The sequence below is a fragment of the Crocodylus siamensis genome, chromosome 8 (assembly GCF_052110815.1).
Source record: "Crocodylus siamensis isolate JL-2025a chromosome 8, ASM5211081v1, whole genome shotgun sequence".
Taxonomy (NCBI): domain Eukaryota; kingdom Metazoa; phylum Chordata; order Crocodylia; family Crocodylidae; genus Crocodylus; species Crocodylus siamensis.
In genome coordinates, this window is record NC_143402.1 from 9482934 (window position 1) to 9510578 (window position 27645).

Here is a 27645-nt window from a genome sequence, read left to right on the forward strand (position 1 = left end):
GCCAAGGGGGACCAGCAAGGTTTGGGAGAGTCTCTGTTCCCCCGAGCACTACTGGGAGTAACAAGGAACAATGGCCATAAGTTGACGGAGAGTAGATTCAGACTAGACATCAGGATGTGCTACTTCACGGTCAGGGCGGCTAGGATCTGGAACCAACTTCCAAGCGAAGTGGTCCTGGCTCCTACCCTGGGCATCTTCAAAAGGAGACCAGACAGATACTTTGCAGGGGTTGTTTGACCCCAGCATTCATTCCTGCCATGGCAGGGGGTCGGACTTGATGATCTGCTCAGGTCCCTTCCGACCCTACAGCTATGAAACTATGAGACTCTCATGCCATGTAAACCAGCCTAGATCAGTGCCCACAATGTTTAGTCCTGTCCTGTGAAACTTTGCAGGGTTTTGACAAGTGACAATAGCACCGATTCTTCATTTGTGGTAATGGAGTTTTCCAAATTTCCACTTGCTAGTTTGCCTCCTGACTGCAGGTTGTTCCAGCTGAGCTTGCTTTCCCTTTCACGAATCCTTTTGCCCCATCTCTAGCTGCCCAGTGATAAGAAGCACTAAGCTCACCTAGTGAGTCCGGACCGACAAACCCAAGGAGTAGACCAGGCAATCTCTGATCCGGTTATTTGCCCCCCAGTGACTCAGGTGCATTATCTAATCGGGCGCCACTCCCTCGCTCTGCAGCATGCGCACCTTTGGGGCAGAAAGCAAGCCCTTTATTCATTGCCATCTGCCCAGGTTTCCTGCACCAAAGGACAGTCTTGGTCCAGAAGAGGGAAGCTAGAAAGCTCCTGGTGTGCTTTTGCTGTAAGCGGTTTCTTTGGACAAGCCACTTGTGGGTTTCTCCGTTCAGGGTCTGTTTTGTGCAACTCTTACAGCTATTAAGCTGTTTGGGGTTGGAGTTGCCTCGCAGCAGGGAAAAATATTTGCATCTATTGAAGCAAGGAATGTTCCTTGGGCACTGGGTGTGGTGCCCGGGGTTTGCCAGGGAAAGTGCTCAGTAGCTCTGGGGCTGCTGCTTGGCTGCTAACGTGAATGACAGAAGTATGCTCCAGTCATTCGGGACCGCCTTGGGAGCACTCTTAGGAGGGCTGTCCCTCGGCCGGGGCATCTCTGGGCAAGACGGGGTTGGAAATGGTTGGGGCTGGGTTGCTGTCTGCCCCTGCCCATCTGTCACACCTGGAACAAGACTACCCATCAATCCGCAGTGGCCCAGCTGAGTCGCCAAAAGCAAATGACCAGTTCAGACATTACCCTTGGTTGTGTTCAGGTTTTTTTCACGTCACAAGGCTCGGGAGCTGAGGCTCTTCACGGGGACCTGCTATCATTTCCCTGCTCTCCTCACCTGTGTGGTTGAAATAAAATACCGGCTGCAGCCCAGATGCATTCAGCGCAGGGAGGCCAGGCTCAGTTGTCCTCTTCTTGCTGAGCTTAATGCCAGTTGAGGAGCGGCCTTGTATGAGCAAGGGGCATCCCAGCGGAGCCCCAGTCACCGGGCTTTGCACGAACCAGTATATCAGCATATCTTCCCAGATACCTTGATCCTAATCTGTTTGTTCCCAATGGCACTCCCCAGCACAGCTCCCCACCTCTGCTCCTGCTCAGGTACTGCAGTGCTTTCAGCCTTTTGCACTGCAGCTTTCCATGGTGGATTTGCCAGGATCACAACTAGACGCAGGCCTGCCCCCCATCACGGAAGTGTCCCTCCCTCTTTGAGCAGTGTTACATCAAAGCACCACTTCTAAACGCGCCTCTAAATAGCATAGACAGGATAGGACAAGAAATGCACTGCAAACGGTGGGGAAAGGGCAACGAGGAACTGAATGAACATCCTAGATATTGTGACTTCGTTAATGCAGCAACTGCTGTCAATGTTCCTAGTTTGTGGAGGAGGTAAAACGTGGCTTCCTTTTTCCCTCCAGAACCCTGTGTTGTGCAAGCGAGCTGATGGACGAAGATGAGAAGGACAGGGCAAAGAGGTACGGAGGGAACTACACAGTGCCGGGAGGTGTCAGCACTGGTGTGAGCTTGTACGCACGCATGTAACAAGATTTGCTGGGCTGGCTGATGCTTGTGCAGTAATTTGAGCTACTGCTTGGGATCTCATTTTGCTAGCGTGGATGGCACAAGTGACACTCCCCAAGCTTTGTAGGGAGTAGTACTTTCAGGACAAGTGCTCCACCTTCTCCAAGAAGAGCTGGTCAGGTCTCAGTAGTTGCAAGGTACATTATCCTGTCCTGAGGATCGTGAAACATCAAAGCCCATTTGCTGTGAAAAGGCAGCTCCTCACTTGGGATTACACTGGGTTCACGCAGGTCCTTTCGGGGGATGGATTTTGTCTTTAGCAGAGTGGGGAGGGGGAATTTAAATGACCTGTTCTCAGCCATTGTTAATGCAGGTTTGCTGGTCTGCTGTGAACTTGGCTCCCCCATTTACATTGTCACAGCACCTCACTGCACCCTGCAGTGGTATTTTCAAAGCCAAGTACCGTTGTGTACCTTCATGTATTTGTATGCAGATTTTTCACCTCCAAGCCTTCTCTCCCCAAAACTGGGTGCAAGCTGCATCTGCATGTACACATTTCTCTACTTTTGCCTCCTAAATGTGTGTGTACAAAATGTGAGAAACCAGTCGTGGAAAAAAGACCTGAAGAAAGCATAGGAGCAGGCAGCATTATGTAGCTGCAGCCTCAGGGACCAGGTTGAGATTCTTGGCATGATTTGTGATTCACTGAGTTTCCACCTATATTAAAATAAAGGAAGAGAAACCCTGCCTAAACACAGGCCTCTATGTCTTCACACAAGTGAATACAAACTGTTTTTTCTGACCTCTGTCCCTTGTTCTTTGTGAGCTCAGTCCTGCTGGAAGGTGCTGAGTACTTGGGCTCAAGGCACTTAAGGACGTGCTTAAGTGTATGCACATGAGTGGTCCTGTGAAGTCCAAAACTCATCGTGCTTAAGCATGATTCAAATTACTCACACGCTCTGCTGAATACTCAGCGCCATACAGGATTGAGCCCCGCCTCCCCTGTTTTCCTTAACGCTGTTTGTGTCTTGGTCAACCAGGGCGTCACGCAACAAATCTGAAAAGAAAAGGAGAGACCAGTTCAATGTCCTCATTAAAGAGCTCTGCACGATGCTGCAGGGCCACGGCCACCCTCTCAAGATGGACAAGTCCACGATACTGCAACGGACCATCGACTTCTTGCAGAAACAGAAAGGTACCAGAGAGCGCTGTGAGCCCTGCACGGGGCACGGGGCCATCGTGCAGGGTAGCAGCCGTTCATTCTTGATAGGAGGGAGGGTTTGAGTCCCCGGAGTACGGGACACCCCAGTGATGGGGTGACCACCCAGTCATGACCTCCAGGGAAGGTGCGTCTGAGCGCTCTGAGGCAGTGTTTATCCTTTCCTGACCCTGTGCCTATCAGCAAGTGCATGGGGAGCATCAGTCCATCAGTGATAACTTTGTCTGGAGATGAGAGCTTGTCTCCCTCCCAGAGTTAGACTGGTAGGGCAATGGGGGTGAGAAAGTCTGTGTGGCTGTTGCACACTGTGCGCTGCAGCTATTCGGTGACTAAATGGAGGGCCATGAATCCCAAGCCCTTCCCATGCAGGTTAGTGCTCTGGTGCTTGGAAGTCACGGAGCACGGTGCAGCTGGGGTCTGGCACTGCTAGGGTGCAGATGCCCCAGCGCTGCAGCATGTGCCAGTGAGCAGTTGCGCATAGCACCACGAGCTGGTTAAAATCCCATGGGCTCTTCCTCTGGCGTCAGCTGAGGCCCTGCTTGGCTGTTAGCGATGCCAGTGTGAATCTGGAGTAACCCCACTGGCTTTGGTGGGATTACTCTGAATTTACACTGGCTTAGCTGAATTGGACCACGACTGTCAGGTTTTAGTGGTTTCTCCAGGTATCTGATATTTCTCCTCCTTCACGGATGTCACCTTTTGATCTCCTGTTACATTTGTACTATGATGGGGCTGAAGACACCTAAGGCATTCAAGCTGGCTGTGAAAAGTACATTTAAAAGCATTCCACCCTAGCCTTGCTTAGACATGCTAGTGTTTCCTCAAAAATTAAAAAGCTCTTCAACTGAAGCTGTTTCTCTGTTATTCTCTCTAAGACATCACAGCACAGACAGAGGCCTGTGAGATCAGACAGGACTGGAAGCCTTCGTTTCTTAGCAATGAGGAGTTCACCCAGTTGATGTTAGAGGTAAGATGACATTACAGATGCATAAATATGAGGAGGAAGGTGGACTGGCAAGGAGACCAGCTCTCAGTCACGGTACTCACTGCCTGTCTGGTGGACAGACAGAGGTCTGAACCAGTGCTGTGACATAGAGGAGGAGGGGGGAAGAGGAACATCCGGCCTGTTTTCCTGAAGAGCTCACTTACCTTTATGCAAACCTTTAACAGTGGTGCTCCTGATTTCGTGGTCCCTGCTGTTGTTGCAGTGAATTCTCTCCTCCTTTGCAGCCCGCCCCTGCTCCTAGCCACACCAAAAATAAGGGTGTATGCTGGGCTGAGCTGGGAGGAAGTGCAGTGTCTTAGTTACTCCTTTTCATCAGGATGCTGTGACTCACCCCCTTGGAAAAGGCTGCTCACTCTTTCTGGGAATTTCTCCTACCAAACAAGTTAGTTCATTCTAATTGACTCCAAACCGGTTCCAGCCTAAGCGATGGCAGTGGAAGAAGAGTTTGTAAGTAAGAACTGCTGTTCTTTGCGGCCCCGGCACACCATCTCCCATTCGTCTCTGCTCCCATGGACTTGACTGGAGACCATCCTTAGCATGGGCTGTGGGAGAGGCGGCTGTTTGCTGTGCTGACCAGACAGAAAACTCCTGACCTTAGCGGCTGCCCAAGAAGAACAGGAAAGTGAGCTGGCAATATGGAAAGGAAATGTGTTCGCTCAGAAGGAAGGGACAGAGAACTAACCCTGTGCCAGGGCTCCTGTCCCCTTTTCTTAGACACACACACAGCCCCTGCTCACCCAGCCTGTGCTATTCTTACATCTAAGACAAGAATCATAGCTGGAAGACAAAGAAAAGCTGTTGTGAGATGAGTAGAAAAACCCAGTTATTTCTGCAACCTAACAAATCAGTTGGAGTTTTAAGCAAATAATTATTTTAAATCTCTTCCAGTTTAGCCGTAAAACTACAATACTGTAGGCCAAAAACTACATTATCTTTCTAGCTAACTAGCTACCCAGCTATCTCCTTTCCTGCTGTGCTCCCATGATACAGCATCTCTGCATGCATAAGTCAGTTAACTGTGGTCCAACCTGCTTGGTGTAATGGGAGTCCCTGAAGTCAACAGGTTTGGATGAGCGTTGAACATCCTGCATCTTTCTTCATGTTAAATAAACACCCACTAGACACAAAATACATGATAAATTAATGTTAATTAGAAGATGAGGAGAAGATCAGAAGAAGTCTGGATTATCTGCCATGTATAGTAATTACTTTTTTTTTCCCATATTGATTCATAATTGAATTGTGTTGGCTTTAGACTGTTAAAGGCATAGCCTTTAAAAAAATTAACCTATTTACTGTATTTGAAGTCACTACAAAGAGTGCATTTTTCTGTCTTATTTTTTAATCTGCCTTTTATCATTAGGCTTTAGACGGATTCCTCATTGCACTTACCACTGATGGGATTATTATTTATGTATCTGATAGTGTCTCTTCCCTTCTCGGACATGTACCGGTAAGTTCAAAGTATTTTGTTTGTTTAAGTCTTTGTGCTTCCCCTAAAATATCTAGGTTGTTACACACACAATATTTGCCTTTTGTACCTGGTGTTTAAAAAAGCAATGCAAGGACAAAGTGGGTTTATTCCTGTGGGGCTTCTGCACCCTTGTCTGATACAGCGGGAACTCAGTTGACTCCCAGAGCAAAAAAAGTTTGATTTGCTGCTCGAGAGTTAAAAAGCCAAGGCTGTATAACTGAGTAGCTGTAGCTTCTCTGCAAACTGGACAAAGGGAACCTATAACACACCCCAACCAGTGGCTTACAACTGCCACGGACAAGGACAAAGCAACCAGCTTGAGTCATGGCTCATTTTATTTTTTATAGCAGACATGGGCAGTGTTTAAGACATGGCTACCTCATGTCTGCGTGTTTGGCCCACCACGTACTGCTCCATAGGCATGTAGATATCAGGGAACAATCCTGTACACACATACACCTGGGCTTTCCAACATGCAGAAAATCCAGGAGTGAAAATGTGTCTCGGTGTTTCACATGGCACCCCCAACATTCACAGAGCAGGACTCACAGGCACAGCAGCTTTGGCTTGTAAAAAACACAGTGTAACTAGAGGTGGGTGAGAGGGTGCTGGAGTCACCCACACCCCAGTGGGGCTCCTGCAGCCTTCCCGTGGCAGGAGCTCTGAGATAATCTCCAGCTGCAACAGCTCGGCCAGGACCCAGCATGGGTACACCCTTCCTGACATGCTCCCCCAACACTGTTTTTGGGTTGCAGAGCCCTCGCTTCTGGATCCTGAGCCCATTGCCCCTGTTTTTGGATCCCCTTAGATTTCCCCCTCCCCTGCCCAAAACCCACCTCCCACCTCCCCCATATGCCGCACCCCTGCTGTCCTGCAGGGTTTGCCCTGGGAGAAACTCTGCTTGTTTCACTACTGGGCCCTGGTATCCTTCGGTGCCCAAGGTGCAGAGGGAAAGATGATTCTGCATGGGATAAAACACTGGATTCATGTTTCTGATCATGGAAGGATGGGTTGCAACGTTATAATCCCTCTGAAGTACGGGGCAATATGTAGCAGCCCGAGGGGACCAAGAGTCGCGCTTCTCTCAATCGTAAGCAGTCCTGCGAGAGCGGCAGCATCTGCCCGCTGTTGTGTGTGCGTGCCCCTTGTGAAGGTTTGCTGTTGAACATGACAAAGCATTCTTTTGTATCAGTCAGATTTGGTGGACCAAAATATATTAAACTTTCTGCCTGAGCGGGAACAGAGCGAGGTGTACAAGCTCCTTTCATCACACGTGCTCATGACAGAGCCCGTAGCAAATGACTTTCTCCACGGTAAGTTCCTCTCTTTTCAGTTTTGGGGAAAGAGGCTAAATAGGCCAGTGGAGACCAATGCTTTTCAGGTGGACAGCACCCTCACCTGCCTGCTTCATGTGTTTCAAATACTTAATGTACAAAATGACCATCATCAGGCTGCTCGTCTGAAGAAGACCCTTTAATTTGCACGATTGTCTTTCATTGGCTTACTTTCTTGGGGTGGAGGTGGGAGGGGTAAAAGAGGGTAAAGATGGCTTTGGGAGGATTTTCCCTCCACCAGACCATGTAAGAGGGTTTCAGGAAGCAGAAATGGGACAGTAAGAGCCTTTTAAGCAGACCTGGCCCTTCTAGCTAGTGTGAGGACCACAGCAAGGAAGAGGACATGTCCCCTGTTCTTATTCCTCCATGTGCAGAGCACCCACCTGCGCTTTAGTTAGCACTTGCATACTATTCAGGCTGTCACTATGAGACTTCAGTGGGGCTCAGGCTTTGTGCTTGTCTTCTACGCAAGAGGGATTTCACTTTTGCCCAAGTTCATGTAATGAACAGCCTTGGTGCCTGCTAACAGGAGGTAAAGCTAGATTCAAAGCCTGCTGCGCTGAAGAGGATCCCCTTGACAGTAGTGGGCATGAGTGGATTGACCTTGCTGGGCACTGGCAAAAACAGAGCATGTCATTTAAAGGCTTTGTATGAAATGTTGGCCCCCTGAAGTTGACAGCAAGACACGAAGCGACTTCAGGACAGCCAGTTTGCAGCCCAGCTACAGCAAAAAAGAGGTGACCAGGGATAAGGCAGAACTATTTTTTTTCCAGAGCCAGGCGAACAAACAGGTTGTTTCCCCTTGTTGCTATTGATAGTCCTTTTGGATAGGTGGCACATCCCAGCAGAATGTGCTCCAATATGCCACTGAAGATAGATTAGATAGGCAGAACATGTCAAAATGCAAACTGAAGGGCTTTCACTGATGTTCCTCTCCATTTTGTTTCAGCTGAAAAACAAATAGAGTTCTGCTGCCATTTAGCAAGAGGCAGCTTAGATCCAAATGAGCCCCTCACGTACGAATATGTGAAATTTGTAGTGGATTTTAAATATTTTACTCACGGTAAGTTATTGCTACCATCTGTTTTTCCCTCTGCCTCTCTTACTTGCACCGTCTCTTTGTCAATAGCCACTTAACCGTCTTGTTGCAGTTAAAAATGACACTTTGGCAGCAGAACGGTGATCTGGCGTAGGTGCGGTGGTGTTTATTATGTAATACGACTGATGTGGTCATTGGTCAGAAGGGTAGTAGTACAGTTCTCCGATTGCTTTAATCAGTGTTAAAGAGACTATATTATATTAACCTAGATTTGGCCTGGTTGCACAATTTTGAAACAGCCTGGACTTTACAAACCCAACAGCATAAAAAATCCAGATCACTTGAAAGGAAATGCCATTTGTTAACTGGCAGTGGAAGAAGCCTGCAAAACCTGGATTCTTGTAGGTTGGGGGCTGGGGTTGATGCAAAAATGACCATTTCCTGGGAATACAATGAAAAACGAATCGGAAGTCTTCCTTGCATGTAGGGAGTGCCCCCAGGAATACGTTCCTCCCCTTCCGTCCAGCTCTCACTCTGCTGTGCAGTGCAAGCGGTAGGTATCGAGTGCTCAGAGGAACGTGCTGCCCAAAGGAATTTCATCAGTCGTTCTTCCTGGCTCCCACTCCCTTCTTTTCTTTACTTGGTGATTTTAATAGGACTTGTGATTTCCGAAAGCCTCATGTGGCCTGCTCAGCTCTCGCTGCTGATTCTTTACCTCAATTCCCTTAAATCCCCCCCTTCCCAGTCAGTCATTTAGGCCCGTGGCAGATGTTCAGTTAAAGGGGTCAGGGGATCGGAGCCCCTGACTCCAATGCAGCCCTGATGTTGGGAGCCCTGATCAGCTGCTGCTCCCAGCCAAAGGCTCTGGAGGCCGGGAGCAGTACTCAGTCAGCTCCAATGAACCCCCAAAGCTGAGAGCCGCAGCTGATCAGAGTACCCAGACCTGGGGGCACATCCGTGCCAAGGGCTCTGACGTGCCCCTGAGGCTGGGAGCCCGATCAGCTGATGCCTAGCCACACGTTCAATTGAAGGCGTGATGGAAACTATCCACAAAGTTGTTATGCAGTAACTTTGTGGCTTATTCCTTGTTTTATCACACTGTTAATTGCATTAACGAGTGGCCATGTTGCTACTTAAGATGGGATTAACTGGTTAATCATGTCTTTAGTGTAAGGTCTGCCTGGGGCCTAAGAAACATAGAGGTTGTGTGCTCAATTTAAGGGAACAGCTTGGTATGTTTGTCTGCATGCGCACTAATCACATAAAAAGTTAAAAGAGATTTTGTTTGCACCATTCTGGTGATAGGCAGCTGAGGAAGGCATGTGCTGCTAGATTTGCCCAGAGTATGTCCAGCTACGGGCCTCAGGACGAATTTGTCACTACTCCATGCTGCGTGCCACTGGGGCTGTTCATTGCACAGAGATCCATGAGGCTTAGGTACATGGAACAAATGCCGTATAAAAACTTCAAGGCAGAAGAGAGTTTGGGTTACTCTCTTGCGACTGTTTGCAAAGACTTCATGTTTTCTGGGGTTATGGTGGGCCATGTATGTCTGCCTGAGATCTACAGTGAAGAAAGCTTGTTTTCCCAGGTATATTCCCACCTAAGCAGAGAGTTGGGAAAATAAATATGAAACAGCAAAAATTAAAAGAAAAAAGCAGTAAAACCAGCAACAGCTGATTCTCACTGTCTTTGCTATGAGGTAGCCCATAGTTTAGTACAGGAGGGCAGGCTGTGTATGTACAGGCTAAGCTGAATAGAGCTGTTTCAAATAGATTTTCTTTAACATGGGAATTGCTAGGGCACCTCTGTCACTTGGAACACAGTTGAGCCAAAGCAGAGTATTGGATGCAAAGAAATCACCAGAGTCTGAAACAATCGTCTTTGGAGCAAAGGCTCTAAGAGCACGTATCAGTCCGGCTCTGAGCTCCGGGCAGACGAGGCTAATGGTTTGGCCTGGCCAGTTCCTGGATCTGCCTTGCCATTAGTGGAGGGATTTGCTTCTTCTTCTTTGTTAAATATCTGCTGACTGGGCCTGTTTTGCATGTAGTGCCTACGCCTGCCTGTAATGGCTTTGAGTCAGCTATTGCACGAGCATTCAGGTCAGCTACCGAGGACCAGATTTGCCTCGTCGCGACTGTTCGTCTCGTCACACCGCAGTTCTTAAAGGTGAGAGCTCTTGTCTGGCCGTCCTGGGGATCAGCTTGAAAGCCGGGCAGTTCCCATGAGTGCTGCTCCCAGGCCTTCAAGCTGGGTCATTACTGTTTAATGCAGAACAGCCTTCAGTTCTGCATTTTTGAGAGTAGGGTGGGGAGGTATAAAGGATTCACAGCAGAGTGAACAGCAATGCTGTTTCATTCAGGGTTAGCTTGGGATGTCCTTTTAAAAACAGTGGAAAATAAAACAGGCCCTTTAGCCGTGCAGTTTGAGAAGAGCCATTGATAGCAGGAGAACAGCTACTCTGAGCAGTACTTTCTGCAATCACAGGTGGCTCCCAGCAGCATCCCATGAGACAGTGCATCCCATAAAGTAAGTCTCCCAACCCATCAAATGGTGAGATTGCCACCTGCCTGTTTTCAGATGGCATCCTCTTTTTATACCTGCCCTGTGCACCATCATGCTATGTGACTGATTGTGCCAATGAGGAGAACAAAATCAGCCAGGCCCCACAGTGTCAGCAAGACGGGAAAGAACTTGGTGGAACATGAAAATCCCAACTACAGTGCTCCTCAAAGTGGATTTTGCCTAAGGATAGCAGAATTGCACTGCTGGCTTACATCCTCACCTCTGGCACTGACTCAGCCCGGGATAAATCGCTCCAACTCGCCTGCAAAATGAGATTCACTCATGCCTTCAAGAGATAGAGCAATGAATAATGTCAGTGCTTTGAAGCTTCCCATTCTGGCAGGGTTGGCTCGAATAAGTGGGTTTCATCTCAAAAGGGTCTTTGTAGGTTGTTATAAAACTCTTTTTCATAGAAGCCATTTTCTCAGAGTTCAATATCAAAATGTACCAACTGTTCCCCAGGAGCTCTGCAACATTGAAGAGCCGTGTGAAGAATTCGCATCAAGACATAGCCTGGAGTGGAAATTTTTATCCTTGGACCAAAGGTGAGAGGCTTGCTTTTAAGAAATAAAACTTGTGGTTATTGACAAATAAACACATTATGGTTCAAAATGGAACGCTCTGTGTTAAGATTGGCAAATGTTGGGACCCCAAGGGCAAAATTTTGCATTGAATTAGAAAACTAAGGTGATAATGCTTAAAATCAATGCATCAAGGCTTGATTTCTTCAATATGTACAGTAGGTAAGGAATCATGTGAACCTTTGCTTAAAGTAAACTGGAAAAGTGCCCATGTTACTGAATAAGTTACTGGCGGACTTTCTGGACCACAACTGTAGATGATAGAATTCAGCATCACTTCATTTACTTAAATAGTTAATTCCTAGGTATAAAATGTTGATTTGTATCTTGACAAAAAAACTAAAGGTTAACAATTCTTTTTTTTAAAGTTTTAATTCCTGGCTGATTTTAACATAATAGAGGACACACTATTGAATGAAATATCCTTGAAACCATTTAAACCTTTATGAATTACTATAGGCTTAGTTTTTTCCAGAGAAAGCTCAGAGCTTTTTTCTTCTTCCTACATTTTTTTGTAAGCCTGAAAGCACCACAGCATTATGCACTGTCCATGATTCCACAGCGTGTGACTATACTGACTTTTTTAGACTATAACCACAGTTACCCTTGGAAACACAATGACTGATAAGTAAGAATTCAGCAAAGGAACTTTCTTTGAAAGAAAACCAAATACCAACTTTATTGATATATATATAAGAATATATATATACACACACACACATATACAGATAGCTTTACCCATCTATCTATCTATATCACATCCCTCCCTCACCGTATATTCCAAGAGGGAGGGATGTGATAGTTCAAGAAATGGAAATTAATATGTTAAACAAGATCGCTATGCCGGAAATCTCATCTTGGGGTAAAGCTGAGAAACCACTTGTACTGCAGACTTGCGGTTAATGATGCATGGTTTGAGGTGGCCTGTATAACATTCACACTGTCTAGGTCTAATTAGCGTAACTTTCTATGAATTGCAATGGGTGGCAACAACAATCTAAACTTTCAAAAGCAGGGAACTAGCGTTAGCGTCCTAAATCTGTGTTTCAGTGTCTATGCAAATTGATTTGCAGAAGCAGCTTCTGTGAGTAAGGCGAGCAAGAGCTTTATTAAAATGTATCAACGTGCCTTCTGACGAATCTGGGAGATGACTCAGAGAGGAGGTTTTTAGCTAGCAGGTTCTGGAAGTGACTTCAGACCTAGTTATGTCCCCAGCAAGGACACCGTCACTACAGAGAGCAAATGAAGCTAATCTAGACGTTAAGCCGGGATTTGTGACAGTCCCTGATGTAAGCAGTGAGCACAGGCCCAAGAACGAGAGGAAAATCGTGTGGGCTGACTCATTTAACCATTGGCTCGAACGGCACTACTGTCACAGGGCCCCGTGAAAGCCTGCACCACTTGCATAGCATAATATCAACGATTCCTTGCTGGTTACTTTCCACTCTCGCAGCCTGATCCCAAAACGTGCTGAGGCAAAATGAATAGAGGGCAATCGGCTTTGAAATCAGACCCTCAGCCCTTTGGATTGGCATATGGTATATGACAGAGCATAGGAGCAATTGAGGACAGCGTTCTAGGGCAGTTGCATTGAGCTAGATAAACACTGGCAAACTGGAAACATCTGGAGTCTAAAACCTACATATAAACATCATTTAAAGGGGGAAAAAAACCTGAACTGCCTACTTTTTATTGGTCTATTTCTGTTCTGTATTCTGTTCCTTTCCTCATTTTCCACGCTGTAATTAGAGAGTACAGTATCTGCTCCTACGATGCCTGCCCTTGGGTGAGATGGTTTAAAGCCCTTCCCTCTGGCCGTTCTCGCCGCTTGCCGTCATTGACTTCCCCATTGGAAAACGCTAAGAGGGCCAAATGAGTCCCATTGCACAGAGAGCTGCAGACATCCCTACTGGCGACTGAGCTAAGCCAGACCATTGTTCGGCTGACATGCCGACACACTGACGCATCGCAAGTGAGAAGCATTTTGTGGTTCCCTTCTTGGTGAAAGAGCCCGTTCCTATTGGCATTTCTGAATGCACCACTTTAAAGTGCTTATCTTTTGTTCATCTGAAAGACATTATTGTCAGGAAGATAAATATATCTTTGAAGGCCCAGGAGACATTGGCACGGGGGACTCAAGAGTCGCTAGGAAAAGGCAGGTTAAGAAGCGCACACGCCGTCATGTTTTAACAGAAATCTGGGTCAGATGGAGAGAAGGAGCATAGTGCTCTAGAAATAGCTACCCGGGGTAAATCTGACTGTGTTGTTTGTCTTGTGGTAGGATCCACAACCTGGGCCAAAGAGCTCCCTATCCACCAAGGGCGAGGGCTGGTTTCCTCATACTCCGATCAGAACCAGGCATTGTTGAAAAACATGCTTTTTTCTGATGGCCCCAAGGAGCCGTTATTGAGCCATTATTATTAGGGCTCTGGCCCTAATACTGCCGCACCCCTTCATTAGGTATGACGGAGACGGTAGCATGGAAGTCCTGGGTGATCCTCCCTGGCTGAGTTTGTTGTTCACTGTTTCAGGCTGGCAGTGGCTGGTTCACATGTAGAAAGGTTCATGAGCCTGTTACAGCCTTCCCTAGCTGTGCTGCTGCTCTTTAGCTCAGGTAGCTGAGACTTGTGCTTTGTAGTCATGAGTTGGCAGGTTCAGTTCCCACTTCTGATAAGTGTGTGTGCTACCCGAGTGCCTTTTCTCATTTATACTGGTTTAACCACATGGGTTTCACCTGGTGGAGCTGGGAGCATAGAAAAGTTGGGGTTGGCAGGGACCTCAGGAGGTCATCTAGGCCCCATAAAGGGACGTCAGCTCATTTTCTGTAGTTGCAGTTCATATACATATTTTAAAAAGGTTTTCACCTGAAACAGCAGAAGCACAAATAGCACAGACATCTTCTTGGACATGCCCCCCAGAATGGCCCAGAGCCATCACTGGGAGGTCTGCCTTGATTTCAGCAGCCGCTGAACTGGGCGGCTGGGGTGGGCTTGCTTTGTCACATAGGTGACTGGTTGTTTCTACTTGTTAAGGCTGTACAGGTATGAGATGCACATGCCTGAGCTCTAAACCATGTCAGACAGAGGGGGTTAAAGACCCAAAGTCCATTCCTCTTCCACTGCCACTTTACTCTCTTTTGTTGTTTCCTAGTGCTTCTTCCAGCCTTTTTTTAGATGTCCCATGTGATGGGACATCCACTTCACGAATGGGAAGTATAGCGCAAGTATCAGGAGAAGCTTCTTGAGCGTGATCTCTAAGACCCCACCGCATGAAATGTCAATGGGAGGTACCCTGGAAAGTTTAGTACAGGACGGTGTGGTCAAAAATAGCCTCTTACCATCTTCACATCTGTGTATCTGTATAGAGCCCGATCCAGAGTCAAGGAGACTCTTTCGGTGCGAGCTGGATCGGGCCTGTAGAAAGGGCTTGGCTTCTTGCTCTGTGATGCTAGGAGGCCAGCCCAGAGAGACACTTAGCTTCTTTCACACCTTGTTGCTCTGCAGCCTCCTGGCGACAATGAATGCACTGTCCACGCTTGCTAAGTCCATGACGGCTTCCCAGGTCCCTCCTTCCTTTACCAGCCAGAATCCATTTTGGATTTTGCGATACATGGGGCAGTCCCTTTTCCCCCAATCGACGCCCATCCTGTTATTGTCTGCTCTCATTTCCAGCCCGTTCCTAGGCCCACTTTTGCCCTCCACCAAGGTGTCCTAAGGCACACAGAAATCAAGGGAGAGCTTTTTTATTATGCGGCAGCGCCCTCAGCCTATTCCTGGGTGGTCTGATTTTAACACATTAGCTGCATGGCCATACTTTGTCGGGAAGGACGAGCTGAACCCGGTAGTATCAGCATACCCAACAGCCAAAACAAATAGGCAGTAGAACAGCAGGAGGGGCAGGGAGCCAGGTAAACACAACATGGCTCAATTGTGCCTTCCAGAGCCCAGGCTCCCATCCCAATAAATAGGAGCGCACTCCTGCACCCAGGGACGCAATTTGGCTTGCTCTTGTCTGTAATAGGCGTAATAATGACACCTTTGGCCTGACGCTCATGCCTGCCTGATGATAATTATTTGGCGACTGCGCACTAACCGTGTTGGAGGGCACCTTGTTTACCCATTAGGCAGTGTCCCTTTGCCTTTTGAAAGAGCTTCCATTTGTTGGCTGTAAAAGCTGGAATTTCCATCTGGGTATTCGCCAGCAGGATTTGGGGAGGAGCGTCCGCCCGCGCCCTGCGGTGCCCTCCTCATCTGCACTGGGTAGGGGAAATGGGTCTGAAAACCAGCTCCGTTTCCGAGGGCCGGCGGAAGTGGGCGGACGGCAGCAGTTTTGCTGGTTTCGATTTCCCGAGGTTTTCCATGGGAACAAATTGCTTTGTCTTTGACTCGGGCAGGTCCTGACACACACCGTCGATTCCTCCTCAGCCCATCTTCTCCGGTTACTCCCAGGATGACATTTACATCCAACCTCCTGGATAATTTTACCCAGGCCCCCATTTATTATGCACACGAACAGCCGTCGTGTTTCTCAACGACATGTCTAACAAGCATGCTTAATGAATGAGTCACTCGCCTTCATGCGTGCCTTCTTCTACACCCACGTAATGAGTACAGGCTCTGAAACAACAACCAGATACCTCTCTGGTTCTCAGGTTTTGCACTCTTCTATGTATTTCTCACCTTTCTATGAAAGGCGAGTGTTGCTCCCAATTTGCCGTGCAAGATGAACGTGTTCGGTGTTTTGTTTGCCGTCAGGGTGTCATTGCGCTGGAGTTCACTGCTTACTACTTTCTCTCTGTTTTCATTCCAGGGCTCCACCTATTATAGGCTACTTACCTTTTGAGGTCCTGGGAACATCGGGTTATGATTATTACCACGCTGATGACCTGGAGCTGCTTGCTAGGTGCCATGAACACTGTAAGTTCCTCTCCCCTTGTTTGCCAGGAAGCACCACGTGCGCTTTAATCTGGCTTTTCCATGAGGCCGACTCTTGTGCAAACACCATAATCGCAAACAAAATACGCGTTAGGAGGATTGTTCTCCATGATTGCCTTGTCCACACCTAAGTAGGGAGGCTGAATTCCCCTGGAAGGTGCAGTTTTATCAGGAGATGTTTTCCAGCTTGGCAGGGGTTGTGTTTGCACACAGTTGTTCGGAAGTGTGGTTCGATGCGTGGTTTGGCCGTCGGTGCTCCTGTCCTCCACTTGTGGCTCTTGTGTGAGTGCCACCGCCGCCTGGGTCTTTGTTGGTATGTAGAGATGCTAGCTGCTTGAAAGCTAGCCCGTTTGCTATAATGAGTGAAGAGATGTTTCAGGTACCGGATACGTTTCTTGGCCCCCCCGTCTCATCTCATGGTTTTATCGTCATATTTTTCTAGCTACCTGCAGGTCCTCTAAAGCCCACACCTCTTTCAAGGAACCTCAGTGGTTTGCATCTTCCCTCTTGCTTTTCAAAAAGACTCAAACAGCAAGGGAAACAGTGCCTGGCTGACTGTACAGGAGAAACTGTGAAAATAACGCCACAAATACTGTCCGGTCCACAAAGGAAATAAACAGAAGCAATGCAGAAATCACTTTCTTTACCCCAGTCTCACTCACTTAGGCTAGTCTTTACTTATACTAATAGTCAGTACAAACAAATCTGACAGAAGTGGGAGTTTTTTGCAATGGCCTGGCACTCTGTGTCTTTTTAGATACCCACCTGCTGGATCTGTGAGTGGAATCTGATACTTCGATGTCTAATTTTGCTACTTAGCAACTTATATTCCCCATCACTGCTCATATCTGAGCATCTCTCAGTCATGAACAGGTTTATCAGCATAAGGCTGCAATGGACCTGGGGTTATTGCTTTTCCATGCACATGCAAACTAAGGTACTGACAAAGTGGCTTGCCAAAAGCACTTGGGAAATTTTTGGTCAGTATGGGAGTGAATCCAAATGACTTGACTCTCTTAACGGTCCCATCTAAGGCTCATCAAAGGCAAAAGGACCAGGAGTCTCTAAAAGCATTCAGTTGTAAAAAAATGTTGCCAGGTTAAATTGGGCCAGTAGTATTAAGTCAAGAAATTGTTCTTATTGCATTTTTTAACAAGAACTGTTAAATGGCAGTTTTGAAGTGAGATATAGTAGGAGCAGCAGCTGTGAAAGAAAGACATGGCCACCATATAGGGCCACAAAATTGGCCTTTAAAGTGGCTTAAATGCCCTTTTGCGCTGCTTTAATGGTGTTGCTGTTTGCATGCTCGGCGGCATATTCCGCTTTAAATGACTTTGGTATGTAGCAAGATAAAACACCTCGGAGGTGTCTCAGTTTGCTACCTAACAAAGTGCAACAGTGCACGGGGTGCTGGAAGCTGATGTGCTCGGGGCTCAGCAGGCTTCCAGTGCCCCGTGCACCATCCCTGCTGCCTTCTCTTGCCACCAGCACACCCAGCCGTCCCCCTGCCGCCTGGCCACTCTGCCCCGGGGCAAACCAGCCATCCCCGGGTGGTGGGAAGGTGGCAGGGATGGTGCAGGGGTGCTGGAGCTTACCTGCCTCTCCTGCAGCGGTGGTAGGGGGGAAGGAGGAGGACTCCAAACCTAACCAGCCAGGTGAAATTTCTACCTTTATCAGGTTCCTGACTTCAAGGCAATAGCACCTGACATGCGAACTGCCTACTTGTAAAGAGGGCAACAGTCGTTTGGTTGCTGTCATTTATATTTACCATTGACTAGTGAAGGTACAGAGTGGCTGCCTGTCCAAGCGACCGTTTATACAAACGAGCTCAGACTATCAAAGCTCTTTCTTTGGAAATCTTTAAATCAGTAGCAGACAATCAAATAAATACGTGGCCTGTGGTTGAGTATGTAAGGCATGCTTGGGGAAGCCTGGATTACATTGCATTGTTGTGAGATGGGGCGGACTTTTTCACCTCATCTCAGTCCAGTAAGACCATTCGGTAACTGCTGCTCCAGCGCTGCCTCACCTGCTCCTGTTGTACCTGTTGTCATTTTGTCTTTTTTTGTTTAACAGTGATGCAATTTGGGAAAGGAAAGTCCTGTTACTACAGATTCTTGACCAAAGGCCAGCAGTGGATATGGCTGCAGACGCACTATTACATCACTTACCACCAGTGGAACTCCAAGCCCGAGTTCATTGTTTGCACTCACCTTGTAGTTAGGTAGGAATATGCACTGCCCACGCTGGCTATGTGTCCATGTGCTCATGCTTTGCATTTTCCATTCGTGTCGTGTGTTAGTCAAATATCCGCTGCGTCTGTTGACTCTTGGAGATGATGCTTAGATATATAAAAGTCTTGGAGTTGAGAAATTGGAATGTCTCTTAATACGTTTTTCATTACCCGTTTAGTTTTGTTTTCTGGCCATCGAGCCAAATGCCTGGAAGTGACTCCAGGCTGAGTGTCATTACAGTCCATTCTTGCCCCTCCCCGTGACACAGATACAGAAAAACTCAAGCTATAAATCACGTGACTGTCAGATGGATGTCAGTGCCGTGAGAGATTTCTTGTCCACTTCTTTGATCAGAGTTTTAAGTGCTTGTGAATTGAAGCTAGCTTCCATTGCATTACGCAGGATCATAAAGGACATTTTAGTACATGAGCCCCCCTAGCGGTGGCCCTGTTTTACGCTTCGGCATTATGCAACATGTTGGAGGGACAGTGTGTTGAATGTTTGTGATGCACAAGTATTGGGCAAGACTTTGCTTCTGCTTCAGTCAATAGAAAAATCCCACTGTTGGCTCGGAAAAGATTGGCTCCAGACTTACAATGGCTGTAGTGGAGGGTTTAGAAAGGTAGTGACATACCAGATTGAAGGCAGGGGGGATTTGCACCTAAATCAGAGAAGTATAACGTAAAGCAGGGAGGGAATTCCTCTCCAGGTGACTTGAGAGCTGTGGCCCGAGTCCTGACCCAGAACGGGGAGTGCTGAAAGGTTCCCTGGGGAAAGCGGCAGCAAGGATACCCCAGTTGAGCCAGGAGGAAATGCACAGGATAATCCTGAAGCGCAGACAAGACCAGCAAAGAACGGCACAGAAAACTGCAGCGGGAGCAAGATTGTTCTGCTGGATGCGTGGACAGCGCAGAGACTGAGACGGAGCCAGTCCCTGGCGTGTCCGAGTGATTCAAGAGGATTTGAAACTTTATCTCAGCAGCGGGACTGCTGTGAACGCGGAGTGGTTAAATACGTTCCTCAAAGTGTTGTTCCTTATCTGAAGGATTTGTTTTGTGAATGTTCCCTCTTTTGAGCCTTTTCAACATTTGTAAGAACAAGCCTGAGTCAACAGGGGTTAGAGTCAGATAGCCTGAAAGGCAATTCTGAGAACTCCCTTAGACTGATAAGGAGATACCTGTGGGTGGACTTATGTATATGTTGGTGCAAACCACATACCAAGTGCTAGTTTAACTGACTTCGTTGTTATATTGTAGAGGGATTTCCCTTGAAGCTTGTTGCATCTCCCTTCTCTTGGGGGATTTTACCATCATAACAGCCCCTAAAGTTCTGTTTCAATTGAGCACGGCCATTCGTTTCTTCCTCTGCTGTATCCCAAAATACAGGATGTCCCAATTCAGTATAGCTCGTATCCCAAATTAAACTGATTTATAGACATACATTTCAGTACGTTCAGGTAAGGCAGGGCTGGGAGAGTCCCTCTGAGCATGTTGAGGACGGCATGGCAAGTTGCACATTGGGGAATTCAGTTTAAAATCTATTTGACTGGCCCAAACTTCCACTGAAGTTAGCCACGGGGTGCTACTTACCCACTGAAAGGGAGCTGGATTTGTGTGTGCAAGGCCAGAGGCATAAAGTGAGGGATCCTTCAAGGAGCATGTATCAGGTTAGCAAGCTGCTGTTTTCTCTGTTTCACAGGCTGTGATGCATTTCCATTAAGCAGTACACATTTGTTTAAAACCTTTTTTCCCCTTCTAGTTATGCAGAGGTTCGGGCTCAAAGGAGGAGAGACCTTGGCCTTGAGGAGTCATCAGTTGAGCTGGCATCATCTTCTTTGAAGGTATGCTGTGCCTTCACCACAGAGTGACGAGGCTGTTGACTCACACAGATGAAAGGCATGGGTGTCATAAAAACATCTGAGCTTCTTCCTCCCTCTTTCGCTTTATACCCTTTGACTACCAGCTCTTCTGTTTCATTGCCTTGCAAATGCACTTTGGGCATGTCTACACATGCACATTTACTGCACAGTAACTGAAATTACTGCACAGTCCAGGTGTGCATCTACATGTGCACGCCTGTACTGCGCAGTAAATATAGCCACTTACACCGCCTTGAGCGTAAATTTGATACCTGATTAGTTACTGCGCAGTAACATGTGTAGATGCTTTACTACGCAGTAACACTGTGTATGTGAACTGACTTGGGAATAATTTTATCCCCAAGTCAGTCCACACACAGCGTTAATGTGCTTTCACACCTGCATGGGTAGATGCCAGCCTGTTCCCGCTTACTGCGCAGTAAATTTAAGCTGGTATAAATGCAGATGTAGACATGCCCTGTGTGTATTTTAACACTAAGTAACACACTGCAGTCTCTTACTTAGTTCCTAGCAATGCAGCCTCAATAATCACATGTTTTGTTGTATGGCTAGGGCAGATCTAACTGCACCCTTCATCCAAGTGAAAGTTTAAACCACTGTGTCTTAGCAAGAGCAATAAACCATTTTGCAGAGTGCAAAATATTGTTTAAGTTAGAGGATAAGCAATGCATTGACTCTTGATACCACAATTCTTCAGACATATTAGAGCCTGAGTACAGACCATTGCCACAGTGCTGGTTGTGTATAGCTGTGCTGTTTTAATACCAGCTCCTTGTGGGTAATCAGACAAAGATTGGAAGTGAAGGGAAAAGAATGATTAATTGATTTCTTTTTTCCAGATCTCAGCCCCATGTGCAGTGTTGGGCAGGATACCATCCAGTGTTGTGCTATGTTAGAGCAATAATTTCCGTGGCTTGAATCAATCTGTTGTTGTCACGCCTGCTCAATTAGCCAGGTCATCTAGGCTAAGGGCTATCAAGAGGGTAAAAATAAGGCATTTTAAAGTCATTTCAAATGGATCGTATAGTCATTATCCCTAAAGCTTTTCAGATCTTGCTGTATGGAGCTATTTAAAGGCAAGCAGGGGTGAATAACAGCAACAGCTTTAATACACTGTGGCCCTGACACTATAGGCTGTTTGGGCATAATGGTCTGTGGTAACACAATTGACTGCTGACTAAATGTGTGCGTGTGTGAAGTTTTCTGCTTAAAAAGCCTCTCTCACATTCAACCCAATGTCATTCTAGCAGACAACTTCCTCTGACCTGCGCTGGCACAGCCGTCTTGTATTTTCTTTCCCATTCCAACCCATTGCCTATTATACTTGTCTGTTTGTTTGACTACTGGAGAGATGAAGCAAGAAAAAAAAAATTGAGCAAGTAATTCCTTTTCGCCTGTGCCAGGAATGCAGGGAGCCAGACAAGGAAGGGTTGAATAGGATGACTCCCTGCGATGGGCATGGAGGGTTGGGAAATGCAGGGTGGAGAGTGTGACCAGCGTCTCTGCTGTTTGCTCTCAGCAGTCCACTGGGTGGAAAGTGCCCAGCGTGGTGTGGGAGGTATCCAGGTTGCAGCCATATTGGTCTAGCGGAAAAAGCATCCAAGACTCATGGTAGAGGTGATCTTTTATTAGACCAACTAGATTTTTGCAAAGTGAAGTGTGATGCATTAGGTTATTCTCCTCTCCCAAGACACTGCCAGGTCCTGCCGCCCATCTTCCTGTCAAAATGACTGCTGCCCAGAGCATGGCAGAAATTTGGCTGTTAGCATAAGCTGACACTTGCCCTCTGGCACGAGCCGTTAGTCATATACATTAATAGAGCTGTTGCCGCTATCCCTCACATAGGCCTGCGTCTTCTTCTGGTGCCATCTCACACATCCGTAGCAAGTGTCCTCTACCTAGCCCATTCCTCCTCTCCCATTCGCGTGTCAAGTCTTCGGTCGCTTCCCAGTGAGTCGTGGCCAAAGAACTGTGACATCCCTGTATAAACTGAGCAGAAGGATGCTAATGATAAAAGCGTGCTTCTATGTATACGCGATGCGCAGGGTGTCAGGGAAAGGAGCGCTAGTCAGGCAGTAAAGCAAACTCCCTCTTCCCATTCTGACTTTCCCTGGCCTCAGCTTTAATTTATGGGGTCTGGCTGGAGGGATGGGGGCTGCTTGAGGAGTCCTGGCGGGGCACGGGGTGCTGGTATTGTTATTGCTCATTGCCTGTACCACAGTTGTGCCTCCGGCCCCTTTGAGTCAGGCACCGTACACAGGCCTAATAAGAAATGCAGCCTGCTCTTAAGAGCTGACGGTCTAAACACACAAGGCAGAGGAGGCTGTACTGTTATTCCTGGGTCACAAGGGCCAGCAAGATTTACTGACTCACCCAAAAATTGCCCAGGTCAGTGGCAGAGATGGGAGCTGATCTCCCGAGTCCTTGGTCAGTGCTTCACCCATCCTTCCTGGCCGTGTCTCCATCTACACACCCGGTGTTAGAGAGCTCCCTGCTGTGCACACAGATACCTTCGGGCTCCTTTCTTGGCATTTCCCGCTTCCCTCTGTGGCACAACAGCTTTGCTCCGTTGAAGGCAAAACCGAGCAGGACGGGTTGTCACCGTCTTAGGAACATCTTGCAAGGGGCAGAACCGAACACGTTACTTGCCTCCAGCTCGGGCAGGGGGGTTTGTTGTAGGTTGAAGCTGGGCTGCAGGGTACCGATGTGGTGCTTTAATTTGGAGTCTGTTAGGGTGTCCGATGAGGAGCTTTGGGTGGGAACGGGTATTATCTCAAAGTCATGGGGAGCTTTGAGGTATTGGGAAGGCTGGGGCAGGAAGAAATGGTCAGGCTTTTTTCCATGCATGGACAGCGGGCGCTCTCCTGGATGAGCCTGGCTGTCGCAAGCTGAGCGCTCACGGGTCACATCTCCACGTGTAGCCTCCACATCTAGTGGGACTTCACACACTTCATCACATCCGACCGGCTGTTCCATGCAAGAACTCCCTGGTGCCACTGGTGTGTTTCCAGTGACCAAAACTGATGTGTAGTGGTGAGCAAAAGTAGGAGGAGAAGGGGGTCTTATGTAGGAAGAGAAGGGCGATGTTGCTTCCTGCTGCGAATAATGGTACTAACCAGGGTCTATTCTGTTCATTCCAGAGTCATAGTAGCTACGTAGACATCAGGCAGTGTGGAAACAGCCAGGAAACCAGCAAAGAGAGAGTGTCTGTGTCATCCCACAGCTCCCGCAGATCTTCGCGCACGGCCCTCTCCGACTCTGCATGTACGTCTTGGTCACCTGGAGAGCAAGGAGCGGTGCTAGCGGGCTCGACCAAACTAGCTGGATGCTTGCAAATATATTTAGAGTTTGCCAGTTGCCTGCGTTGGGAGGAAAAGTTGTTCCCAGTTATATGTGTATGAATGCAGAATGGCTCCCTCTGAGCGAGCCTTGGTCCTTTCATGGCTGGTTGCTAGGCCTCCTCTCTTGCAGATGGCCTTTGCCTGTGGCTGAGCCTCAGAGGAGCTGCGGGCGTAGTGCTAGTGAAGACAGACACCAGGGGATTATGTCTGCAGCAATGTGGATGGGCAAGGTGTGTTACCAGTCCCATTGCTGAAAAAGTGGAGGCAGGACACTTCAGCTTTATTGTAAGAAAAAATCAGCTATGAGTGAGCCAAAAAAGGGCCAACCTCAGCTTGTGGTAGACACAGTGAATGCCTTTTCTCTACTTACAGTACTATCTCACTGTAAGCATTCATGCTTTTTAAGTAGGGAAGGCAACACTGAAAAGCCAAAGCCCAGATCCTCAAAGGCCGTGGGGTGCCTGATGCCTAAACACCTTTGAAGATCGAAGCCCAAGAGCTTGTGTTGGGGCTAAATCAAGGAGGAACTTGGTGATCCCCCTTGACACCTAGATACAGCAGCAGTGGGTGTGTTGGAAATACCTGCCATCCAGACTGATGGGTGCCTGGTTTTAGCTAGAATTTGGAATTGGAAAAGAGAGTGAGTGAAAGCAGAGAGGTAACCGGCCGGCTGCTGTGGAGAGCAGTGACGCAGCTGGGGCTCCCCTTGCTCCATGTGGCTGAGCAGCACCACCGGGATGATGCTGGTATATCGCACCGTGGTATGGAGAGCAAACTCAGTGGACCTGCTCTCTCAGTGCTTCACAGGACTAGCAGGGCAGGTTGCAGCGCAGAGATGGGGAAGCTGCTGGCGGAGAAACACCACGGAGAGAGCTGAAATAAAGACTTGTCATCAGAAATGAGCCAGGCTCTCCAGAAAGAGGGAGAGAAAATGGGAACGGGGGTCTGGGAACTGCTTTTGCTTGGCATGACTCCCAGCTACAAATGGCTGTAGATCACTGCAGCCTCTCTTTTTTGAGTGGGTTTAGGAGATTGTTGCTGCAGATGGTTTTGCAAGGCTTGTGGCTGGAGGTGGCCACATCCCTACTCATCTGGGTGTGTAGAGGTGCAGGGCTGGTCAGAGCTGAGGGTGCGTGTCTACTGTCCTCTTGCCACTACATGATCTGAAAAGGAAATTCTCTGTTGCAGCCACATCATCCATGCGACACACAGATGCCAGCACTCCCACCAGGCAGTCGGTGTCTCTGGGGCAGCCGGAGAAGACCTCCCTGAGGCTGGCCTCAAGTGGGAGCACCCAGGTACAGAGCCCTGAGAGCAGCAGCCTCTCCAGCCTGCGTTTAGCAAAGATGATAAGGCTTTCTGTGGACATAAGCTCTGCAGCACTTAGGAAGTCCAGCAGTGGAGCTCAGCACCCATGGGGCAGAGCCCTGCTGAGTGATGTAGGCTCCACTTCCTCTCAGGCTGGCAGTAATTGCAGTGCCACTTGCATCCTTTAAGCAACTATCACACCCTGGGCAAGTGCTGGGAAGGCAGTTGCCTGCTGATGCAGCCCATAACCTGGCAGAAGACCCAGGAGGTTGCCCAGCGGCCCTGGACCACGGCCTTCTGTGCCTTCTGCCAGGTTTGCTCCCGGGAGCTGCATGTGCAGGTGAAGCAGATTTTGTTCAGAAAGAGAGGGTCAAGCTGGATATGTGTACCTGGTGGAGCTAAATACAAGAGGCTGGGTTCACTCCTTCCAGTCCTGCCAACTCCCCTGGGTCTCCTTGGCTCCATTGCTGGCATCGTCATGCCACCAGCTGTCTGTCCCCGCTCAGCCGTCTCTTATATTAAATATTTGGCCTGCCCAGGCCACAGCACTGTAAGTCGTGAGCCCTCAGGCACATCTTGCTGCTCCTTGCAGACTGCCTCCAAAACTGGAGGCTGCGGACCCATGTCCACATGGTGCTTTGGGCAGGTTATTTAGCGCTGCTTACTGTCGGTGCCAGTTAGCCTGCCCTCACGCTAATTAGCCAGCCAGCAGCAACTCCAGTCTAGCAGGCAGCCCACACAGAGCAGCGCAGCATGTATGCTTACCTGGGTAGACAGTGTAGCTAAGAAGCATCTGCACTGCAAGATATGCAGCCAGGTAGGACCGGGATGCCTTTCCAGCTCCCTGCGTGATGTTCTCTTCCCTGATCAGTGCTGGTGCTTCACTAGCCAGGACCCCTGGGTGTCAAATGTGCCCCCCAGGAGCTGGCTGGGCACTGTGTTCCTCTTGTGAGCAACACACTGTGGCTCTAAAACAAAGCCATGTTTTCTTTTCCAGGCAATCATAACTCCTCAGGCCCCCGCCGAACATTTGACTCAGCATCAGATGGCCCAGCCAGCAATGCCCGCTCAGCAAGCCGCGATGCCCGCTCAGCAAGCCGCGATGGTACACGTTTCATTTTTGCTCAGTTCACTCGAGTTCTTGCCTGGCCAGCAGATTGCCACGTGCTGGTAGCATAAGGAGAACGGATGGCCAGACAGACTTGGCAGGCGTGAGGTAGCAGCGCTTTACCTCACTGCTGGACGAGAGCTGGAGACGTTTGTTCTGGTGCCAGCAACAGCCTTCTGGCTTATGTTAACTGTGCGTGTGCGGCAGTGTGGCTCACCAGAAGTGTGATCAGGCAGGATAAGCCACTGAAATTCTCCTGGTAGGAAGGCAGCTGGGGTTAGCAAAGGTCCCTGCGGTGACCAGGTCTCAAGGGAGCTACTTGCTCTCTTGGGGCCAGATCCTAGAGGTGTGGAAGGATCTGTCTGTACCTGTGTTGTGCAGGCAGCAAATTGCGGCTCAGAAGGGACACGATCTGGACCCTGTGTCCTCCCTGGTTCCGGGGGGAAGGGATCTGTACCAGTACCTGGGTGTGCAAGCTACTTGTCGTTCCCTCTGCCGGTTCCTCTGCTCTGGTTGTTGCCCTGGGGGAGGGGGAGAAGGTGCCTGTCTTTGCCTGAGCTCAGGAGAGCCTACTTGTGTCCCCGAACACTAGCAGAGCAGGAAACACAAAAGGGGAACAAATCGCCAGGTCTAGGCTCAGTTCTGATAATGAATGAGGGCATCCAGGTCAAGTCCCCTGGGTGGTGGTTGGTAGCGCAGCCATCTCTCCTGCACTGGAAGCTTCCCATGCTCCGAAAAGTGTGAGCACTGGCATTTGGGCAGCCAGCAGCAGCATTTGTAAGGAGAGCACAGGGGCTCACGGCCAGGTGCTTTCTGTCCCCTGCAGCCCGTGTACCACTTCCCGGCGCAGCTGGGGATGATGCATCAGCTGAAGGAGCAGCTGGAAGAACGGACGCGCATTTTGCAAGCGGACATCAAGACGCAGCAGGAGGAGCTCCACGTCATCAAGGAGCAGCTCCAGCTGGTGCAGGATTCCAATCTGCAGGTAAAGCCAGTCTGCCCCAGGCACTCCCCATTGCCCCACCTGTCTTATGCCTGGCATCCCAGGTACCACCTGCTCCGTAGCCCCTAGACTGGTAACCAAGCAGCATATGGAGACTTTCATGTCCAGCTACAATGCAGCACATTTAGAAATGATCTCAGTTGATCCCTAAGAGCCGGAACTGCTGGACACGTGTCATTGCAGAAAGAAAGGAGCCTCCTGTGTTGGTAGCAGCAGGGCCAGCGGTGCTGCTTCCCTGTGGCTTCACTGGCAAATTGGTCATTTTGCCTCATCTGCGTCGTTTCAAAGTGGCGGCGAGGCTGGTTGAAGTGTCCCTCTTGCAGGAAGAGCTCAGGGCTCGAATGGCTGGGGAAGACCGAAGCAGCTCTCTAGCACCTAGCCAGCAGACAGGGCTCCAGCACCGACGGCTAACAGCAGCGGAATTGGCCGTGGACTCCAGATAAATATTTGGGCAAAAGAAAGCATTTGATTTCCTGTTATTCACAGTTCGCTGCATTATTGTATTTTATGAGGCTGCTGCAGCAGCATTATTTATGTTGACTGAACGTGCATATGGAGGCAGTTCGTCCCAAGTGCATCATAAATAGCTGAG

General features: G+C 48.6%; 1 protein-coding gene across 5 annotated transcripts in view; it reads left to right on the top strand.

The window, feature by feature from the left end:
- The window catches only part of PASD1 (PAS domain containing repressor 1), a 108992-nt gene that overhangs the window by 70732 nt on the left and 10615 nt on the right, over window positions 1–27645 (top strand). For 3 of the 5 annotated variants that reach the window (XM_090061366.1, XM_090061367.1, XM_090061365.1), the window contains 15 exons: window positions 1926–1982; window positions 3069–3223; window positions 4123–4214; window positions 5617–5706; window positions 6920–7040; window positions 8011–8124; window positions 10151–10269; window positions 11128–11210; window positions 16056–16162; window positions 18257–18404; window positions 20173–20254; window positions 23434–23557; window positions 24823–24932; window positions 25940–26047; window positions 26877–27035. In XM_090061366.1, coding sequence (XP_089917492.1) covers window positions 1951–1982; window positions 3069–3223; window positions 4123–4214; window positions 5617–5706; window positions 6920–7040; window positions 8011–8124; window positions 10151–10269; window positions 11128–11210; window positions 16056–16162; window positions 18257–18404; window positions 20173–20254; window positions 23434–23557; window positions 24823–24932; window positions 25940–26047; window positions 26877–27035 — 1644 coding nt within the window. In that variant the 5' untranslated portion in view covers window positions 1926–1950. Of the gene's footprint in view, window positions 1–1925; window positions 1983–3068; window positions 3224–4122; window positions 4215–4569; window positions 5707–6919; window positions 7041–8010; window positions 8125–10150; window positions 10270–11127; window positions 11211–16055; window positions 16163–18256; window positions 18405–20172; window positions 20255–23433; window positions 23558–24822; window positions 24933–25939; window positions 26048–26876; window positions 27036–27645 lie in introns of those variants that run through there. The other 2 variants (XM_090061369.1, XM_090061370.1) reach the window with 2 other exon arrangements.